This window comes from Electrophorus electricus, chromosome 1 (assembly GCF_013358815.1).
Source record: "Electrophorus electricus isolate fEleEle1 chromosome 1, fEleEle1.pri, whole genome shotgun sequence".
Classification (NCBI taxonomy): Eukaryota; Metazoa; Chordata; class Actinopteri; order Gymnotiformes; family Gymnotidae; genus Electrophorus; species Electrophorus electricus.
The window spans coordinates 24,667,989-24,691,017 of record NC_049535.1 but is presented as its reverse complement, the minus strand read 5'-3'; the positions used below and the strand labels follow the sequence as shown (position 1 = coordinate 24,691,017).

Genomic DNA, 23,029 nt, shown 5'->3' with positions numbered 1-23,029 from the left:
TATACCACAGCCAGTCTGGAATATGTCAAACACAGAGCATGTATTGATTGGAGTATTTGTGAGAGACCATCTAATGGCTGAGCAGTAAGTTTTCATGTCAAGAAAACACCTTTGGTTGCGGTCATTGCCAGTCAGTAGAGGGTTCCACAAAAACGCTGCTATTCATGAGGCTCTGGGTTTATCCTTTTCACAGGTTTCTCACCAGCTTGAGAAGCATCCATGTCTTGTAAAAGTGGCACTTGACAAGAGAACATTTTGTGCTATTTTGTGCTAGTTCTACTACTGAACAATGAATATATCAATTCTGCAGTACAAACTTATAGCCTATAACAAACCCCTTTAACATTAAATGCTTCTGATGATCAGTAATTATATTTTGGATAATTGTACATTTTTGTTGGCCTTAAATCATTCCACCAAAATTATATATCTGACTTAACATCCCCATATAGCTGACTTAGAATCCTGATAAGTCAAATGTGTTGTGTAAGATGACGCTCTGATCTTGGGTTTTGCAGTGATCAGAAATGCGCATGTAATCTAGGAATCCTTTAAATTAACACAACAGTTGATCAGCATTTAAATGTATTGCCTCTGAGCCCTACATGTTCCTTTTCTAAGGCTTGAAGGGGTGGCTGGAATCCCATCACACAATGCTTCTTGATATTTATACTAGTACACCTTCTATACTACTTTAACTTACTCTAATCAAAAACCGACTACTAGACCTGATGTGTAGCTTCTTTTGACCACCACTTATCTAAATTGTATGAATAGTTTATCATATAAAAAGTTTCCTTTCAACATTTGTTACTGTTGAAAACTGTTGTAACATTTGTTTTGGAATTCTTTTGTGGAGTACCACTCACCAAAGTAACCGCCCATCTGAAAGGAATGCAGCTATTAAAAGGGAATAAAACAAAATAATAAAAGCCTAGTGATTCATGGAACATGGTCGTACAGTATGCTACACCAGAAATAGGAGATGTAGTGACATACAATGTAGCATATGTGTTTCATTTTATTGACTAAATCTCAAGGGGCACAGTCTCAAAGAGGATCATGACAGAGGGATTTAGTTTAATTAACAGCTGAACAAAATTATGTTGATGAAGAAGAATGTATTTCAAAACTGAAGTTAATATTTTTTTTCTTGCAGATCTGACCAGAGATGTGAAAAGGTGTTAGAGAATGATAGAACATTTATCTCAGTGTTTGTATATCACTAATTTCGATTAAAGAGTGAGTTTTGTTTGAATAATATTTTTTCGCTCTTTAGTGAATCTAAAATATTAATGAAAATGTTTAAAATAATATGGTTAAACTATTAGAAAAATGATAAAATCTACACAAATTCATAAATGTAATCTGTATTCATGGTAGTACTCAGAAGGAAACCAGGACCTTTTAACAGTATAAAAACTAATAGTCATAACAATATGTATTTATATTTTTGTTTTCATTGTTATTAGCCTTCACCTCAGTTTAGGAATGCACTATGAATAAAGTGTACATGTCACGATCAGTCCCTCCCGTGTTCCGTGTTCCGTGTTTTCCCTGTCTTGTGTTTTTTAGTACCGTTCCATAGTTTCGTTTTCTCCGCCCCAAGTTTGATTTTCTACACCTTTCCCTCGTTTAGTAGATTGCATTTAAACCCTCCCTTGTTGCCTTAGTTTTTGCTGTTTATTTAGTTCATTGCATTTGCATGTTTATTCTAATAGTTGTGCCTTTGTCTTATCCTAATCTCTGTTATAGCCTGCTCCCCTGTTTGCTTCCGTGTGTTTAGTTCCAGCCTCTGTTTGTGTTTTACTCGTGTATCCTAGCCCTTGTCTCCTTTGATCATGTATCCCTGTGCTCTCCGTGTCGGCTTTTTGACCCTGGACTGCTTTAACGACTCTAAATCTCGCTCTTCTCTGCACATGCGTCCGCCTCCTTACCGCTCAACGTTACCGTACGTTCCTGAACATCAAAAGATGGCATATCATTGTGATTTGCCATATACAGGGTTCCTACTGTAAGTCAAAATCCCTGACAAAAAAGCTGAATGTCCATGACCTAAAATGATTGGAAAAACAGGCCTTTGTTAAATGGGTTCGGAAAAATCAAGTAACCATAACAACCACTCACACAGTATGATAAATGCATAAACATTTTTGATAAATGGCAGCTAAAATTTTAAGTTGCTACATACAAAATATCCTGATATTCCATGATTTTACACCAAAAAATATCAGTTCTCTTGATTATCTATGTCTGGAACAGACTTTTAAAATTCCATAATATCCCAGAAATTACATGGCACATTGGAACCCTGCTTATAAACAGTGAGGCCTACTATTTTTAGTGGGCCAAATCACAAAAAATTGTTTTATCCTAAAAAACCATACTTTTGAAACTTAAGATGTTAAGCAGGTGATTATCAACACATACCTCACATTTAGTTACACATGCTCAATTAAATCTCTTACATGTTTAACTGAATATGCTGAAAGAAAAAAGTGTTCCCAGTTCACATTTCTATGTACAAATAACTAAATGACTGCATTAAACGACTGTTTACATGCTATGTATTCTAATCATCATCATTACATTTTCATAAACATCAGTCAGACAAATTGCAAATCCAACCTTGTCCTCACATGATTCTGTAGGGGAGTTTCAGAAATGCACCTATATGGTCAAATATCACTTTTGTTTTGGGCACTCAGCATGTATACTTCCTGTCTACACAGCTGTGCATTCTCACCTGTCCCATGGCCTGTCTTGAAGAAGGAGAAGGGCAAGGCTTAAAATAGACCTTTTTAAACATGAAAAACAAATTTAGTATCTTTGCATATTCTGAACAAAACAAACAAACAAACAACCCCCCCCCCCCCCCACACACAAATCCAGAACCCCCATAAAAACAACAAATTTGGTGAAACAATGACTAGCTCATTAAAAGAAATTTGAATTTGGTGGAAGTAATCTCCATACATGAGAACTGCCAATATATTAAATATAATGAATAAATAAATATAATAAATCAATATAATGAATATAAACAAATATAATGAAAGGTCCAAGACAAGTTTCTCCATTGGTACAATAAAGTAATAAAGTATATCATATCTGATTGTAATGTATAATCAGTGCTTAGACTGATATCTATGGACTGATGGATTTATCAAATGTGAACAGCCGTGACAATTAAATAATTGATGACAACAATGCATGTTTGAGCAAAACAAATACATGGAAAAACGTGGAAAAAATCTCCCACTACCCATACCATTCCTTTACTATGCAAAACTGTAAATTCTAATAGTGAATCATTCTAATACTTATAAGGACAATATGGACAGCATGCTTCTATCACTCCAATTTCCACTCAAATGGTGGAGGAGCAGCTATATTGATTGATAAAAACATGGCAAGTGCAGAGGCTGACCCTGCAGGGCACTATTATATTGTGGTGAGGTAAATGTTTGTACTTCTGGGTCATCCAGGTCAATTTTTATGTACCAAACTGGGATAAACCTATGGTCTCCAGTCTATTCTCTCATCTACCATCTTATTCTCCATGTCTAAATCAGCACATGTAATCCATCGTTTTTTTCCTAAATCATGTAGCTGATGTCTGGCAGTTTTGTATAGAGTCATCTTCCTTCTGCTGACATAACGAAAAAGCATATATTACTACAGGCCGAGTCTGCTCTCCTGTCAACATGACAGGCTGAATACCTTATCTCTAAACAGCAGCACAGGGAGAGAAAGCTGGAAGGATATTTGCTCGTCAGCTACAGCAAACAACTGCCAAACAAATAATTCCGACGGTCTACGATGAGCAAAGCTTGAAAACCACAGACCGCCTAAAAGAAAATTCCTGCCCCCATATGTTTTATCGATCACTCTACACCTCTGACTCATCTGTGAATCCTTCTTGCTGGAAGATGTTTTGAAGACCTGTTGTGTCTCTTCTGTAGCTTCATGGCCATTGGCTGGGCTGTAGGAGGGCCTCTCAGCTGCAGAGATCACTTCAGCAATGAAATCTATGCAAACTGGCAAGTCCCCAGGGCTGGATGCTTACCAGGCTACTTAAAGAAACGTTCAGATCAACTCTTCTCCTTATTGCTGTCAGCTTTTGAAATACCTCTTTAAAATACCTACCCTCAACCGTGCGGCAGTCAGTTATCTCTTTAATCCACAAGAAAGAAAAAACCCTGTTGAGTGCAGTTCATACCATCCATCTCTTTTCTAAACACTGATGCTGAAATCCTCGCAAATGTTCTGGCATATTGTTTGGAGGGGGTTCTTGCCTTCATCATATCACCTGATCAAACAGGTTTTAATAAGAATAGTTTTTCATTATATTATATTAGATGACTTTGAATATCCTTTATGGCCTCTCATCACCTAGCGTATCAGAAGTAGTGTGCTTTCACTTGATGCTTAAAAAGCCATTAGACTGAGTGGAGTGGGTCTTTTCAGCATGTTAGAGAGATTTGGGGTTGGCCATAAATTCATATTCATAAATTATATATTCAGATTCTCAAAGGCTTAGGTTCCAAAAGTACAGATCCCTGATAGGACACCGTTTCTGAGCTCACTTCACTATTTGAGTCCTCCAACATTCTTACCCAAAATGTTATTCTTGCCTTTCTTATATTATTCCTCATTACCTGAGTGCTCTTTATTCATGACAGCTACTTCATTCTCATAGCATAAGGAGTTGTGGCCAGAGATGCTGGAGTTTTCCTCTTCCAGTTCCCTGGCACTGCACTGTGGAGTGCTGGGAACCACGTAAGTGTTGTTAAATTTAGAGTAATCCACCGAATAGTGATTTTTAATCTCAGAAAGAACAGGCTCAAACTGGTGGCCCCATAAAATCTCACTAGGTATATAAGAACTGCGACACTGCGTGGACATGGATGTGGCCTCTACAGACCCATCCAGCATCACCACTATCTCGAATTCAGAGCTCTCTAACTTCTCCTTGCTCATGTCATAGAATGGGCTGTTTTCGTCAATCTCATGAATAATAATGAGTGGGAACGTTAATAATATTCTGTCAATGCCAGAATCAAATCCAATATCGAGCTCTGTCTGGTCCAGGGTTAAATACTCCCCCTCAGCAGTGGTGTGAGACCTGATGAGCTGTGCTCGAACATGAGCTTCCACCAGCTGACTCTTCTGCAGGTTTCCCACCCTCCACATTAAGCAAAGTTTATGGTCTCTCATGGTGATTATGGCATAGTGGCTGAACACCAGAGTCTCACTTCTTTTCTTGGGTGAGATCACCTTTGCCATGATTGTACTAATGGCAAGGTTATTAATAATATATCCCATAATGGTCTGAAAAACCACCATGAAAACAGCAATGGGACATTCCGCAGTTACATAGTAGTTCCCGTATCCAATGGTAGTCTGTGTCTCCATAGCAAAACTGAAGGCTGCTGTGAAGCTGTTAAGGTTTGCAACGCACAACTGCTCTTCCTTTTCTAGGTCTCCATATGACAGCGCCACCAGCCAAAACACAAACCCAAAGAAGGACCATGAGAGGAGAAAAGCCGAACTGAAGATAATCAGCATCCATGGCCAATGGATATCCACCCATGTCGTGTAAATGTCAGCCAGGTAACGTTGGCATTTTTCGCTCATATTCACAAACTTCATATTGCAGTTCCCATTTTTGTCCACAGTGCGTCTCGCTGTGTGATGATGTGTGTTCACGTTGGCTCCAGTATTGCCAGAACAGTAGCCATTTGGCATGGTACCAAGGTCTGGCAACGTCCCATCTTCTTCCGAGGACACAATGCCATAGCAGTGGGCTTGAGCACTTCCCATCACTGCCAGTTAGAACGAGTGGACAACATCTGCTTTGGAGATTAATCTGAGTTTCTGATAAATGTGATGAAACAGTCTGTAACTCTTGCAGGAACCAAAGTGCAGGAAAAACAGCAGGAGATGGCAGCCAGGGGTGGTGCTATTGAGCTTCTCCTCTGAGATGATACTTTGGTATAGAATATCCAGTTGGTTCTGAACTGTTAGGCATAAGTGGAGAAGTCTGTAGAGATTACACCAGTGTGACAAAATTATTATATGAAATGAAATGAATTATATGACATTATATTATAGCATTGCAAGAGCATGTTTGAAACACCTCATGAATCTACTACTAGATTAAAATATATCTACTTAACATGAGTATTACTAAGACTGGGCTGTGCTACAGATGAATTCTCATTAAAAATGAAACAGGCATGCAGAGTAGACAGACACACCATGCGAAACACATGCAAATTACTTTACTATGAAATAATTCAATCAACTAAGTCATTTCAACCATGGTTATAAAGGCAGTTACATATGAACTATGTTATGTTGTAGGCTAATTAGCGGCATAAGAATAAATACACTTTAGCTCATGTTTGAGGTTGGGATAGTTTTTTTAGTACTCAGAATTGATGGGTGAGTATTCATGGATATTGGAACACACTGTTAATACAGCAGTCCCACTCATGTAACTAACCGCCCGCAACAATGTTTTGCCTGAAGCAACCACAGCACTACACTGTGTTCTCTCTGTTGAACTGCTTTAATAAGTTGTTTTGACGGAGAGCTTAATATTATGTAGCATATATACTGTGCTATACTGTGGTCCCATATGTATAGTTACTTTCCTAACTTGATGCTATAACTCCTGCTCCTTCTTTGTCAGTGTTGATGCTGTCTGTAACATTTATTTGTGTAAAACCCCCAGCAGTGCTGTTTGAACTCTTTATATGTGTTTGAATTTTACAGTAACCTTATAAAATACGAGGCAATTTCAGTTGCAGATCTTAAAAACATGGTATATGTTGTATGGATTTAGTTTCCTCAGTGAAGGAAAGAGAAATGTATTTATACAAAGGTGACTATGACTGTGGGAGTGGGGAGAACTCAGATAACGTTGGACTGGTGTTCTGGGCAGCCTCTGTGGGCAGAAGCCTCCCTACTGGATGATGGAGAGAAAGAGAGAGGTGTTAAATCTGAGGATTCCGGAAGGGGGAAGGGTTTGAAATTTCATTAGAGAGGTAAAGCTTGGGGGATAAAAACTGGGCAGAAAAAGAATAGCGTTTCAGATGTTTCTAGAGTTTCTAGAGTTTCTCCCAAACTTCAGTTTTTCCATAATTCAAAATTGTAGCTAATTAACGTCTTTGTTTAGTTTATTAGCATTAAAAGTTTTATGTACTTCCATTCCTGCTAATAGTCTGTTGCAACATTAAATGTACAATCTTCTCAATTTTTTAGTCATACATTTTCAGTTACAACAGTATTCTTTCCTTAACACCTTTATAACATTTACCCCCAAGTTTCTGTTCCAAAGTCTAAATAAAGAGTAAAGTAAAAAATGAATAAAGTAAAAATTACATAAAGACATGCTCCATTCAATGGTTAAATTAGACAGATGTTTGAAATGAATTATAAATGGTTGCTAGACCCATGAAACATGCCCACATTTCCTCTCAGGCTAAATTTAATCTTCTCCAAACTCAGGAAAAACATGGCACCTGTCAGCTTGGAGCAAGTAAGGGTGAGGTGGCAGATTTCCACTGGAGAAAAATCCTCCAAGTCAAAAGGAAAGCAAAGACAATTGTGTCAGCTGGTGCCTGGAGAAGAGTAATTCTGTCAGAACTCTAAATATTGTGTGCAGTGGGCAGGGGTTTATATTACACTCAAAGTTCTTGGCCAGTGAGGAAAAAACAGCCAGCCAAAACCTCTCAAGTTTCATGCAGGCCCAAAACATATGGTTAGGGTTGCCACCTGTCTAGTTTTCACCCAGATATTCAGTTGTCTGGTTTTGATTTCCCCACCCATTGGTAATTTTAGACCAATCAAAAGTCAGCAGGTAAAGGTAGTGTCAAGTCTAATGGAATAGGTTTGTTGACGAGGCAGCAACCCTGCATGTGAAACATGTTGGCAGGTTCTTCACCATAGCAAGACTAGATACATGCTTACCAGTCTGGCATTGCATAAGTATACTATATGGACAAGTATGAACTGCATCAAGTTCAGTTGAGGACAGGAGGAAGAATAATTTATCCTTTTTAATGCTTTGGTACTCCAGTCCTTATCCAGCACCACCCTGAGCTCCAATTTGAACCTAGCCTGCAAGCAGAAGGGGAAGTCTGCTCTACCTGTGGGCAGTGGTAGCTCAGTGCTTACAGGATTAGTAATCACAAGGTTGCCAGTTCAAGCCCCACTGTCACAAAGTTGCCACTGTTGGGTGCCTGAGCAAGGCCCTTAACCCTCAATTGCTCAAGTTGTACTCAGTCATAACTGTAAGCTGCTTTGGATAAAAGTGTCAGGTAAATGTAAATAGTCTCTTGAATGGAGGGAAATGTGTGGGTGATATTAACTCTGAGGTATTTAACATTTTCTAGGGCCAATTGAAAGGAAATACTAGTCAAGATAATTAAACTGCTGGAAGATTATGGGAGAAGTATTCACTTTTTCTAAACTTTTACTTGATACAAACAGACTCTACTTTCCATACCATGGCTTAATATACCCTGTAACTCTGGCAATGCTTTAAGGGCAATTGATAGAAGGTTCTAAAAGCTAAAGCAAACAAGAATGGACTTAATGGGTAGCCTGATGAGTGCCACATTGTAAAGGAAAATAAGAAGAAAGAATTTTATTGGTACAAATTCGAGCAGAGGGTGAAGTATAAATAAGCTTGATCTGATAGACCAAATTAATGCCATGGAAAGGTAGTCCAATTATAAGTGGTCAAAGGCCTTTTCTGCATCTAAGGAAATTACAACTTCTGGGACATTTACAGCATTTAGCTGCTTTTATCCAAAGTAAGTTATAAAGATGACTGACTACAACTTGAGCAATTGAGGGTTAGGGCCTTGCTCAGGGGCCCCACAGTGGCAACTTGGCAGGGGTGGGGCTTAAACCCACAATCTTCTGATTACAAGTAAAGTATCTTAACTATTGAGTTACCATTGCTCCCATTATAGGAGTTAGATTTGAATATGACATCTAAAAATTTGCTAAGGTTTTGAACGTCTGAAATAACTGATGGCAGGACTAAGTCTAAATGCTTGGCCAGCACCTTTACTAAAATGTTGCACTTGTTATGAAGTAAACTAATAGGTTGGGTAGAGCCACATGAAGTTGGATCTTTGCTCTTTTTCAGGATAAATGAAAACTGTTGCCTGAGTAAAAGTGAGGGGTGGGGGGTTCCCATTCTTAAATAATGCAGTTTTCCCTGAGGTTTTTGTCACACTCTCTACCAAAACCATCAAGGCCTGGTGTCTTATTAGTGCTCATGGATACAATTGCCTCTGGACTTTCCTGGTGTGTAATGGTTCTGTGCAAAATTTGGGCCTATGAAGTTAAGTTTTAAATTATTCAGAAAATAATACATTATCTCTGGGTTGGGGTGGTGTTTGGGCATATTTGGGCTAAGTGTAGTAATCTGCAAAAAATCTTGGAATGGGGTATTAAATTACTAACAAAGTGCTTAATGTAAGGTATTAATCTAGAAGCAGTAAGTCTCTGAACTAATGGACCAACAGCTGACTACTCTTATCGCCATATACTAAACCATGCATGAGCAAAATGAGATCCTCAGCTTTTTTGGTAGCAAACAGATTGAACTCTGCTTGAAGGCCCATGAATGATTTTAACACCTCAGGGAAAGGTTCCTCAAATATTGTTCTGTTAAGTTCAAATATTGATTCCGAATTATCATCAATTTGTTTATGCCTAATTTTAATTACTTGTGAAGAAAATTTTATTATTTCTCTGTGAAGCACAGCTTTTTGTGACGTGGAGCAAACATGAGGCGGATGCACACACTGAGAGGCGCAAGATTTATTATGGCAAAAGTCCAAAGTCAGAGTCATAGAGCCAACACGAAAAGATACAGGATACATCATAAACAGAAAACAAAACAAAACAAAGACCCTACAAAAACCACGATAGAAAAGGCACAAGGCAGGGTAGGACAAACAAAAGACTACATACAATGACCAGCAACAAGACTTGGGGAAACACTACACTTATTGCAAACATGCCCAACACAGGGTAATGAAGGCCAACTAGAGGAAAACAAGAAACAGATTAAACTAATGAACCAGCAAAACCCAAAACAAGGATCGGAACAGGAATGGAGAAAATAAAACAAGCACGCAAGACAGGGAAACCATCAAAACAGATGCCAGGGAGTGGCCAACCATGACACTTTTAACAATTCCCATAACATAGCATTCATCAACTGAGTCTGAAATCTTAGTACAAAATGATTCCTCAGAAATAAGTACAGTGTTCAAACTCCACTGATGAATGTGTCTTTAATAAAAGTTGAACATAAAATCCTTTTGAAGTGGAGCATGGTTGGATTTGATTATGACTAAGTAGTCATCATGGGTATCTATTAATGAAAATGTAATCAATATGAGAGTAGGCTCAATATATCAGGGAGAAGAAGGAAAATGATTTCATCAAGTGCCCTTAATGGATGCAAGCAGCTATTGTGCTCCATTGAAAAATGACAGAGATTGAGCCATTTAGAGATTGTGGTCATTTTTTAGCTGAATTGGTCTGGTTTTTGTAATGCAATTTAAATCACCTCAAAGATATGTTTATGCAATCTAGTTTAGGGAAAAAAGATAAAGGTCCTCATCATCCAAATCTGGGGCATAGATATTTCTCAATAGCACCAACACTTGGAACAGGAGACCCATCAAAATGACATACACTGCTTGGCCAAAAAAAAGGTCACCACCTGGATTTAACTAAGCAAATAGATAAGAGCTAAAGGCAGTCCAACAAAATATTAGTGTGCGACCTTTTTATTGGCCAGGTAGTGTATCTACTATATTAGTCTGAAATGCTGTCAGTTGGAAAGAATTGGGTCCTCATATTAATTAAAGTGGTGACCCCTCTTGCTTTTGTGTTATAATTAAAACTGACAACTTAATTCATCTAAGGTTTACAGAGTTTGGTGTGTTCTGTTTTGGATAAGTGGCTTTCTTGAAGAAAAACATCACAAGCACAATGTTTTGAGATGGCAGAAAACTTTAACAGTGTTGCTCTGGCATTGTAACCCTTTAACATTACAGTAAATGAATCTGACCATATTATGTTGGTTAATGTCTTTCTTACTGTAACATGCCACAAAGGTTGGATTAATGAATTGTAGGAGTGATACCACAAGGAGTAGAAGAACCCATAAAACAACATTCCCAATTTAAACTCAGCTCACACTTCCAATGTCAGTAATCAAAGGCAATCAAAATTCGTGTCTGTGTTATGTAGGTACAACTGTTTAACGCCGCATTTGACTAATGTCATAGGCGCATTTATCGCCATTTGTTAATTTGGTGAACAGAAATAAATATGCCCGAGACAAAGTGGGTGCAGTGGCAAAACCTGCACCCTTTAAAAACCTGCTGATCTTTAAAATCCACTGGCGCAATGGTATTTCTTAAAACCCAGTTTAGTTTAAAGCTATGCTTGTGCTACCGCCTCGTCGTATCTGGTTATATCGCAAGCGCAAGTACAAGGTTATTTGGCTCACTTCAAACAGGCACATAAAGACGTGTCAAGTTTCTCACAACAGGATTTTAAGCACCGAACAGCAACCCACACCCCAATAAAAGAAATCTCCAAATTACTAACTAAACAAACTGATTTCATTATTTTTCCATAAGAACAATTCTATTGTGCATATTAAATGTGAGGCAGTTGGCATATTACTGCGTAATGCAGTAATGTAATTTAAAATATTCAATTAATTAGTCATACAACAATTATGTATATATTAATGTTACTCTTATCACAGCGATCATTAATATTAACACTGCTTCCACTGCGAATATATTGTGGCGTGGTGACTCTTTACATCCCTGACATGAATGTGAATTTTCTCATTTGTGACTTTTTATTTCCACTGTGGTTCCTGCACATTCGTCTGTGTGAGAGCCGTGACAAAACATGGCACTGCGCCGTGCCCGCCGCTCACGTTTGGCTTTAATGCGAGGAGTTCATCTGATCGGATATAACCAGACCTGCTGTTTATGTATTAAGGCGAACCCAACCTCTTTTTGTCACTGCACCGCCCTGTACCGGATTAGTGCATCTGTGATGGTTATGAATATAGCAAACAACATTTTTGTCTTGCGTTGTGTCAACGAAATTGACAACACTCGCTCCAAAATAACTCAAACACTGATTTTAGCCCACCGGTTTCCCACGGCAATCAAGAAGGCGAAAGTGAAGTAAAGCAGAATAGAAACAATAATACACGTTTAAACGTTATAAAGAAGTGAAAGAAATGAAAACAAAGCCGGAAACTAAATAAATAAATAAATAAATAAATAAATAAATAAATACGAACGTTTAGGTGTACAAGACTCCTAGGCTCCTGTGCCCCCTGAAAAGGCTCCAAACTCTGCTCTTGTTGCCTTGATTGGAAAACAGGCTGTCCGTGGGTGAGCTCCGTGCTGTAATTGGGGAAGATTCTAATCTTATGACCCTTCTAAAAAATAATCTTTGCTTTTTTAAGGTTTGCTCCTTATCTTGAAGATCATAGCCCTGGATCTTCCTCCATCCCCATCACCTGCAGCAGGTGGGTTTTCTAGATGATCTGTCTTAAAAAACTCACTAGGAATGAACAATTCCTTAGAGAGCTCTGTTGTAAATCCAGTTGGGTCGTTGGACCACAGTGCCTATGGGATCCAAATGATTAGCAGAATACATCCTGATGCAGTTTCAGTTGTCCAAATCTTCTAACTTCTCTACTGTTTGTGTGATTTAGTGAGTGGCACTTCAGTTCAAGCTGCTCCAACCAGGTGTCATGTGCAGCTGCTGCATACTCCAATTCACCAATGTTATTTCTGTGTGAGTCAGGTTTCCACTTCAGGGAGCCAAGCTACTTGCACATTGCCTGATTTGATTTGAGTTTAAGATAGTGGTCTTAATTTTATGGTCACACTCTTCACTAAAAACCACAAAAGAACTCAGAGGAGTGACATTGCCAAAGTCCAAATCCATCCTGGAAGCAAGGAGTGAGCTATTTTTCTGACAAATTCAAGCAATCAGTCACACCAGGATCATTATGAGGTGGAGACCCAGAAGAAGTGTTCTGTTTGGGCAGGATTAGTGGTTGGTGCAGCGTAGCAACATCAACACATCGGGAAGTCAGTGTAGTAGTGGGAGGGGAGGAATTAGGAAAAACAGCATTCTCTCTTAAATGTAAGAAACAGCCACCAGGCAATTTATGTAAATTTTTGTTTTAATGAATAATTAATATTTAATCAAATTAAATGATTAAATAAATTAAGTAAACATATAAACACAGTTTATTAACAAGGAAACATGAAAGAGCCAGATAAAATAATTTGGCCCATGATCAGCAACATAGCACGCCTTTAGATTAATGGATTGATAGAAAATATAATCCACAAATTAGCTGATTGCTAAAATAATAATTTGTTGCATGTGAAATATTGGGCCTGCTTGATTTTAAACAAATGATGTAAATGTAAAATCAAACATGACTGAAATGACCAGGGTCTCTAAGCACCAAGAATGTAGTGTAAAAACACACATGTTTATTACTTTAGATGATAATACCATTCGCAAACAAATAACTATAGATAGGGACATGTAAACCCCTACAGATCCAGATTATAGCCCATAGTGTTTTGACTGAGTGCAACTGAGGCACACACCACTGGCAAATGAGAACTTGTTATATAAACACACCATGTTAATTATATTGTTTCCTGATAATAAAGAAATCCAGTGGTATCCAGTGGTGTTTCAGAAGGATCCAACCACAATGAAAAGCCACCCAAAGTTTGGGTCGAGATGAGAAACTGACTTTCCCACTATTGACATCATGAATAAACTTTTCATGAAGACATAAAGAACGACCGAATAAAATAATACAAAACACAACAACAATGCTCACTTAGTTATTCTACGATGTCCTGTTGCATTCTGCACAGCTATCAAATCAAAGCTCTGTTGACGTTCCTAAATAAACCCCCTCGTTCTTCTGATACTTCAATGTTAAATAATAGATTTAGCAAGTTTGTAAAAAAAAACGCTAGTGATGAACCTCGACGTCCCAACATTTGAATATTATTCCCAACAAAGCGAGCATCTTAAGATGTTTATTTTACTATGCTATATCATACTATACTACATCATACCATGTCCTAGCTACACATCTAAATCAAAACAAAACAAACCCATCCTAAAGCTAAACTTCATGGTCCAGTGATTTGCATTGACTCCTAATTTTGTATTTCGTGAGTAACTTTATAGAACTTAACATGCATATCATTCACAGAAAAGTATATCATAAACTAGCCTCACCTGCTGGGTTGTCAAGGATGAAACAGACATTCACTGATGTTGTTCGTTCCATTCTTAGCACACAAGAATCCCTCTGATGGGGCATCTGTGGAAACGCTCCCTGCATCCATGCCCCTGTCCCAAACTGAGCGGATAGCCTCCAGTGAACCAGCGCTGCTCCGCCTGTCTCCGCCTGTTCGACAGGTCGCCCCATGTCCTGAGCCTAAGCCATGCGGCCTAAACGTGTGACAGGGTAATGGTGAAGGTTAATGGACAAGGGTAATGGAGAAGAGTGACGAATAAACCGAACTTGAGTAATGCTGCCACACGGAACACCAGTGGGCGGATGGGAAGGGCGGAAAATATGTTAGTATTTCTGGAGTGAAAACAGCATGCTTGTTTCGTTTTGTCAGAGTACATCATAGTCTTCCTCTGCACAAATTTCAGGATTGTAAATGAGGCTTGGTTTTATTCATGTAACCTTTAAAACATACTGTCATAAAGTAGTTACAGACATCTGAGTCGACTGTGACATGAGCAAGAGCACTAATTCCGTGGCTGCGCTGGGGCGTTAAAGGACACCTAATGCCGCATTTTACTAATTTTATAGGTTGCACACGCAGTTATTCCCATTTATTGCAATATGGTGGACAGAAAGTGCACCAGTGATAAGGTGGGTGGAATGGCGTAACAAGCAGTGTGGCGTTTCAAATACGCCGGTGCAACCCATTTCACATAACCCAGTTAGTCTTAAAGCCGCGCTTGTGCTACTTCTTCCTCAGACCTGCTCTTATCACAAAGCCATCATGATATGTTCTTCACGTAAAGTAAGCACATAAAGATGTAGACGCTTTTTCACAACCGGATGTTGAGCATGAAGATCATCCCACTAAAAAATCCCACAATTACTCTTTCATATGAACTACATTTTTGCCATGCCCACATGTGTCTGCATCATGGCCTTATGCCTTATTTCTGTGTATGTGTTGTATCCAACCAAGGACATCACCAACCATTTTGGGCCCTATGAAAAGAAATCATTGGACCTCAACAAAAAAAATGAACTTAATGTTCTCATACATTTTTTAGGCCACTCACAGGCCCTTAGTGTCATCCTAATGTTTCCCATGTTGCCTCTGTGTCCATGACAAGATATGATCCAAGTGCTTCATGTAAGGGTTGTGTGTGATTGTTCTGTGACATTGGCTATGTTTGAAATAGCCTACTACATACTGTATACTGCATACTTCACTCACTTTATACTGTATACTGCATACTGATTCCCGTAGAAGTACGCAGTATAGTATCCAGTATATTACAAATGCACAAACTATAACACAAAGTCACATGACCATATGAAGGTTCCACCCACTTGTGAAAGATTCTCCTCCACTGTTGCATGATGGGATGCAGTACACCAAGAAGATAACTCTGGTCGCGTCCTGGAATATTTGGCCACAGTAGTATATCATCCGGGTATCTTTCGTGTATTGGAAAAAAAATATTTTGGTTACATACTGCATAGAGCATACTGATTTGGGGCCCAATCACTACGTGAGAAGTATGTAGTAGGTTAATTTGAACACAGCTGTTGTCTATTATGGAAAACCTATACAATGGCATTGTGTTCTCTGAAAAAGCTAAAATTTAGAGAAAATGTAATAAAAAAGTCTCAAACACCAAAAAAGAACTCTTCTTTATGGGAATGTTTGGTTTATGATCTACTGAATGTATGTTCCAAAGTGCATGTGAAGATTCATTTAAATAATACACCAGTGCATATGAGAGACAATCCTACATCCCCAAACAAATGTAATTTAACAGTTCAGATGAATTGTAAAAGAGGTCATTGTGAATAATGATCACTAAATTACACTGTGGTAGGTAGTAACTAGCAAAGGGGAACTGAGGGGCTACAGTCAAATGGATCTGACTTAAAGGGGTGGGGAATGCACATTAAATACCAGATGCTGGATTGGGATTCTAAGTGAAGAGGGTTTGTAGTGAATTTCTGTAACTGCTTTCATTGAATTTTAAGAGGTTTAAGTGGTGTTTAGTGTATCATAAAAAAGCAACAACTACTACTACTATTGCTGCTGCAAATAATAATAATAACAATAAATAGTTGATTTAAGACTAGTATTAAAAACAGTTATAAAATATAAATTGAATACAAGTATCAATAATGAATCAACTGTATTTTCACTTAGATCAGGTAAAACATCTCCGAAAGTAAAGTTAATAAATTTAATGGGCTCAAATTTAATTTCTGTAAGGGCTGTCATGCTATGGGTATACTCCATATTATAGACATTAATAGAGAACAGGAGTAGCAGCACCACTGTGTGAAATCTATTCTCCTCGATGTGAGGATTAAAGATATACGTCATGTTGCAATTACAATTCATTATCATTAAATTCATTTTTCTGTTTTGAGATTAAATAGGTTTATGCTTGGCAAAGAATTAGCAACACACACACAAAACTTTGTGGTTATGTTTAGTAACCAAATCAGTATCAGTTTCCATGCACTTTATTAGGGACACTTTTGTTCACTGGGCACACTATGGCTCTTAGGAGCATCTGCTGTCCATTTACATTCATGCACTCTTTACCCTATTCATTCGTAGACAGTTTCTGACCATAGGAACTGATGTTATTTGGGAGTGGTTTTTTTTCCCAGTGAAGTAACACTACCATACCAAGGGAAGGTTTGTGGGCATTGAGTTGGCATCAGGAGCAGCAATAGAACTGGAGTTTGTCTGTGCCAGAAACTCTCATATAAGAATGAAAAAACTGCAGCATAAATATATCTCAGATATTCAAAGTATATTTGCTGACAGTAATCGATTTTGAAGTTTTAAAAGGATTCTGAGAAATATTACATAGCATGTGATAATATCGTTCAATATCATGCCATTGGAGAATACATATATTAGTAGCTTTGCATATATAAGCCGTTGTGTGCTTTTAAAGATCCCAGATGTTGTCAATCTCAAAAAGTGATTTGAGATCAGTTTATGCACTGAATGCAGGTTAGTGCTATAGCAGCCAGAACGCTTTCATCCACAGATGGCAATTAAATTACTTGTGAAAACTAAGATTCAAATGAGGATTTCGTATTCAAAATCAAACTGATACACCAAACATAACAGTCTGTGTGAATCTTTAAATAAATAAATTAAACACATTTGCAAAGTCATGCTTAAATTAATCTTTTTTTTTTTTCTTCTAGTTCCCTCTTATTCACAGTAGCTGAACTTATTATTTTCACTGTTCATGAAAATGATATCTTAGGTTTATTTTCATTTTTTTAAGTTCCTGGAGCACAGCAGAGTGACAGCCATGACTGGCTTGGTTTTTATGTTGCTAGCAATAGCCATTCTTGACTTATGCCTGTCTAAAGGCAGTCAACTTAGCACCAGTGCTTAGGTCATTCATTCATGGACTAATGGTGCAAAAAACAGCCATCATTATTAAAGAAGGTCTTAATATTATTATAGTTTCAAGATGGCTTTGAAGTTTCATAATTTCTTTTTACCTTTATTACAAAAGTCATGTTTTTCACATTACCTCTTTATTGAAACAATACTAAGCTAAGGGTGAATGGTACTAGCATTTCTTCAGGAGCAAGTCAGAGACAATGGTCTTCTTGGCATATAAATTCTCAATCATCACTGTCACCATCTTATATTCAAGGTCTTTATATTGCAGATAAATAAACAGAGAATACATTAAACTTTGGTTAGCACAAAAATGGTAGCGCAGCTGGTTATCATTAACTTAACAGTATGTTAATGACAGAAAAATATCCATACTATACATGTAATATTATACTATACATATAATTGACTTTGGTTGGTACAAATAATTTACTACTAAACATTTAGTAATATATGTAGGCTTCTGGGATATGGAATGAATTTCACCATGAGTTTGTATTTTAAGGTTAAATGTATGGGTGAAACCCATTATACCATTAAAAACATTAAAATCAGCACTGCTAATGCTAGGATTATGCTAAAGGAAAAATAAGTTTTAAAAAATGTAAACTGTATGACCTCAGAGATAAAGAGTTTCATATCAGAGAATGAACCCATTTAAGCCTTTACTTTCTGGTTGTTACAAGGCTATGATAGATGGGCTTGACTATGACATGTAGGTAGAGAGAGCTGTCAATAAGGTACTCTGATGCCCGGCGCTGCAGGTCGGCATCCAGGAGAAAATTGCCGGTCTCCTCTGTGCTTTGGTGGAAGCTGTAAACGTGGCGCACCACAACCTTCCCCTGCTGCCGAGCTAACACAATCACCGTCTTCTGGAAGCTCACGCCAGCAAAGTCAGGACTGGAGTTGGCTGGAGTGATGATTACACGTGGCAGTCCACCGTCTGTGCGCGTGGGCTGCAAGGATCCGTGGTCGGAGTAGGTGGCGCGCATGCTGAGTGGAAGCCAGCGTGGGGAGAAAAGGGCGTTCCACGTCACCCGTTTTGTCGCATCGTGACCGCTGGGGCCCAGCTGTGTCTGGAAGCTGAAGCTCCGGTCGTCGCGTGTGGGGTTGTTGATCACCCACGGCGAGCCCCAGGCTGGCGACAGGTAGTTACGCGGCATGAAGAGGCTGCTGTTGAGGGTAAAGTACTTGGCCAGCTGAATGGGAGAGGCGGCGTGGAACTGGAAGGTCAAGAAGAGAAGGTCTCGGACAGACTCGCGATACTTAAGCATTAGCGGTGATTGTTTCTGCAGGCGGAAGAGGTGCTGTGGCGATATCATGCTGTAGCGCACAGCCTGCAAGGCATTCTCTGCTACTGCGTCTGCAGGCTGGTTGTGGCTGATCCATGCCTCCAGAGCTTCATACAGCTCCAGTTCATTTTGGAGCACCAGGTCAGAGCGCTGCATTAAGGACATCAGCAACTCCTCACTGACGGAGCGCCACTCTGAACTCTGGATCACCGATGACAGGTTCCAGGAGAGGTACTGCAAGCAGCTGTTCCTTAGGGTCATGTCTCCGATCTTCATGGCGTACTGGTACCAGGTTACCACATGTCCAGTTGGAGAATCACTAGACAAATGCTGTGTCATATAACGGGTGACTCCTTGCTGCAGGGACCAAACATGGTACTTACTCGCTAACCTATGTAATGGGATTGCCTGGCCCAGGTGCACAGAGATGTCACCGCAGTACAGGTACCTGCCAAGGAAAGAGGTCACATTAGAGTACAGAAATCACCTTAAGCACAGTAACTTGCTTGGATGCAGGTGTTAACACACCATAAAACCAATCATGGTTCATGGTCAATTGATTAAGTGTTTTTCTTTATAAAATTTCCTCACAAACTACAAACTACCAGAATATTATTCCCAGTGATTTCAGAGTCATTGGTGACTAGGAATCCACAAGAGCCCAGTTGGCTCTCACTAAAGTATGGAAGGCAGTTAACACTGTCTGATGTTACGTGATTGGCTCCACATGGTTTGCAGGCCACAGATGTCCAGTAGGTGGCAACATCAACGAACGTGCTAACACGGTCCAAAAAAACGGTCACACACTGCTTTAAAAAAAAAAAAAAAAAAAAACATGATCACTTTGCACCCAAGGTGTTAAAATCACCTTCCAATATGACCACTGCTGGTGGGATATTTTTGGATGACAGATTGCGCTCCACCCTGCAGTGACACTGATGTGTAGAAATATTCTCCTGCATATTCACACCTGATGCAAGCTGTTGTGCTGAACTATGCCTATTATATACTGTATACTTCAAATATTGGTTCTATTGCAGTTGCTTGTTTTTTTTTTTTTAAAAGGAAATACAGCCTGCACCAATCAAATGTTTAATGCATGTGAAGTTGCCTTCAAGGTTGAAGAAATTATGTACATACTGTAAGATCTAATATTCATTTTACAGTTTCTGTGTCAGATTTTACTGTACTTTCAACACTTTAACACTTTAGGAGTTTTGCACAGTATGTGTATGCCATATACTGACACAGAAGTGTGTATGTAAGTTAATAACTAATACATAAACCCCATGCAAGTGTTTAACACTTTACCTTTGAAATATTTCCCTCACCTAATGAACTTATCAAAGACAGCAGCAGAGTCGGCACTTTCTCTGACGACGAGGTTGCTGGAGTTGGCTGTGTGTAAGAGCTCAGTGAATACGTCGCTCTGCAAGCTGAGCACCAGTGAGTGTGCCTGGATCACTTTCACCTCGTCCGTGCTGAGGGTCACAATACGTAAGATCACGTCGCTGCCATTCCCTTGAGCCAGCAGAGTCTCCAGGCGCTGCACCAGGGTCATCGAATGGTTCAGAACAGTAGCTCCGTTCTCCACTGACCCCTCCAACTTCAGGGCAGCTGCAGAAGTGAGGCGAGATGGAATGGGTTTTGCTTGGCAATGCGCTTATACATTGCAAAGACCCTTGCATATTATGAAAAAATACTGTCGTATAATTGACACCCTGCTTTCCTGGGTGTTGGTTAAAGAGCTTGGGCAAAATTAACATACCATCAAAAGACCCTTTCCAATACAGATAAATTGTAAAAGTCAATTAAGTCAAATGGAGATGGAGATATATACTGAGAATTTCAACTCATACAAAATAAAAGGTCCTGCGTTTGAAAAATCATCAGAACCAACTAACAGAAAAACCACATACAGACTGGATATCCATTTCAGCCAAATACGAAGATGGTAAGTATCTGTGAATGTTGTGAACTGTGTCATTACATGTTTCATTAAAGACTATAATTAATTAATATCTGGCAAACCAATCCTAAGGTCAGAATTGTCATCTGTTCGGTGTAATAACTGCTATAGTCATTAGGTGATGAATTTCAGCCTCTGCCACTAGGGGATGTCCAGAGCAACAACAAGCAGCTATATATGAAAGAAAACAAACAAAGAAAAAACAAACTCAATCAAAACTCTTGGGGGTAAAGAGAAAAAGCTTATAAGGGAACATATGTTCATATATTCATTTTCTTCTCATGCAGACTGAAAAGAGCATTCTTTATCTCATGCTGGACATGTCATATATTTTATCTGAATTTAATATTTATAGGATAATATGGATTATTGCAAACAAAGCATTCTTGTGCACATTCTGCAATCTGTTTTAGGGAGGCTGAAAAATATTTTGAGGACACTTCTCATCTTGTTCTCCAGCTTGCATTATTTATGTACTGTCCAAAGTCTGTGAGTGGGAGAACAAGTGCAGAGAAAGGAACAGAGAAGACATCCTGCTTATTCAATCATTCAGAATCCAGTGACCTGATGTTGCTTAAGAGAAAGACTCCTACTGTTCTGTATTAATACTGCTTTTGATGCAACATAAGCTTTCATGCCATCTGGGCAGTTAATAACAAGACAGGAAAATCTGTTGTCTTACCTCCTCCTACTGACACCATCTGGACAGCAAGCACCACAAACAGGGTAGCTGGACAGATCATTGTTGGAATTTTCTATCCAAATGGGTGGCACGTGGCACTGCTGTTATTAGCCTCTCCTTATTTGTTAGGCTTTCTTTCCTTCTTCTTCTGACCTAGTTTTCTTTTCCTTTTCTTAGTGTGCATGTAATGTGGTCGAGGGCGCAGGTGTTGGGTGCGTTTGTTTGGTGCCCAGGCTCCTTGTCCCACACTCCTTATGTAGGACAGTGGCCCTTCCCATAGCCTCACAAGGACCATTGATTGGTGGAATCTGGCTGGGCCGTTGCTATGACAACAGCTTTGATTTTGAGTTTCTCCTTCTCTCAGTGTTACATGCATCGATCTGTGGCACCCAGCCAGCCAAAAGAGACTGGATATATTTTGGAATTGTGTGGGTGTATCTTGTCTGTAAATGACAACCACCAGAATTTTCTGTTTCTTTCTTTCTTTTTTCTTTTTTAGGACATACAAAACAAGTAATAACATGAGTCATGTTATCTATTTTAGAATGCATATTATTGGTTTACTGCTTTACATATACAGATGATAGCAGAGATATCCTACCAAAAAAGTAAACCAAATTAAAAGAATGCTGCACGTGTTCAGTGATTGAATGATTAAATGGATTACTCAGTGTGAACATTAAGAGCTATATATATATTGCTGTAATCAGTTCTAAGTGAGAAACTACTAAAAACAAACTGTAAAATTATGATTCGGTATGCTTTTGGACTCTGTTTGAATTAAACAGTTCACAGCTCATATGCATCATGCCTTCATCTGCAGTTTGCAGACCTTGCTGAAGCATCCTGTGTAAAGAAATTCTACTATAGGCCTAATTTCTGCAATACATTTGCAGTGTTTAGGTCAACCTGTCAGCAAAGAATACTGGCAGAAAGGCTGAAACCTCTAAGCATTTTATCTTGTGTATTCAGAAACACCTCAGACAATAACCTGGTTAGGTTTAAGTGAACAAAAGGCCCATCATAAACCTTGTATTTGTATGTGCACTTTAAGCAGATTGTGTAGTTTCACTGTTTTTAAAACATATCCTGCTCAACTGCATCTAATTTCTAGAAGCAATCCTAAGCTAATATGGACTACATAGCAATCATGGGAATCTGAATGGCATTTCTGCAGATAACTGATAGCATTAGTATATGTCTTTAATGAATGTGTCTTTAATGAATGTGCTCATATATTTGCCAACAAACTAGTCTATGTTCTTCAATGTCACACGATGATTGTTGTATAAATAACAGT

The 23,029-nt window shown here is 38.7% G+C and overlaps 2 protein-coding genes across 2 annotated transcripts; both read right to left on the bottom strand.

Annotated features, from left to right (window-relative positions):
• Nucleotides 1-2,061: 2,061 nt before the first annotated feature.
• On the bottom strand, nucleotides 2,062-14,644 carry LOC113576791 (inward rectifier potassium channel 2). The gene is made up of 2 exons (XM_027009091.2): nucleotides 14,365-14,644; nucleotides 2,062-6,046 (listed from the first exon to the last, which is right to left on the bottom strand). Exon 2 carries the CDS (start codon nucleotides 5,824-5,826, stop codon nucleotides 4,648-4,650), a length of 1,179 nt encoding a protein of 392 aa, XP_026864892.2. The 5' UTR covers nucleotides 5,827-6,046; nucleotides 14,365-14,644; the 3' UTR covers nucleotides 2,062-4,647.
• Nucleotides 14,645-17,903: 3,259 nt separating this feature from the next.
• btbd17b (BTB (POZ) domain containing 17b) lies at nucleotides 17,904-21,936 on the bottom strand. Its single transcript, XM_027009146.2, has 3 exons — nucleotides 21,730-21,936; nucleotides 20,410-20,695; nucleotides 17,904-19,526 (listed from the first exon to the last, which is right to left on the bottom strand). Exons 1-3 carry the CDS (start codon nucleotides 21,788-21,790, stop codon nucleotides 18,452-18,454), a joined length of 1,422 nt encoding a protein of 473 aa, XP_026864947.2. The 5' UTR covers nucleotides 21,791-21,936; the 3' UTR covers nucleotides 17,904-18,451.
• Between the last annotated feature and the right edge of the window lie 1,093 nt (nucleotides 21,937-23,029).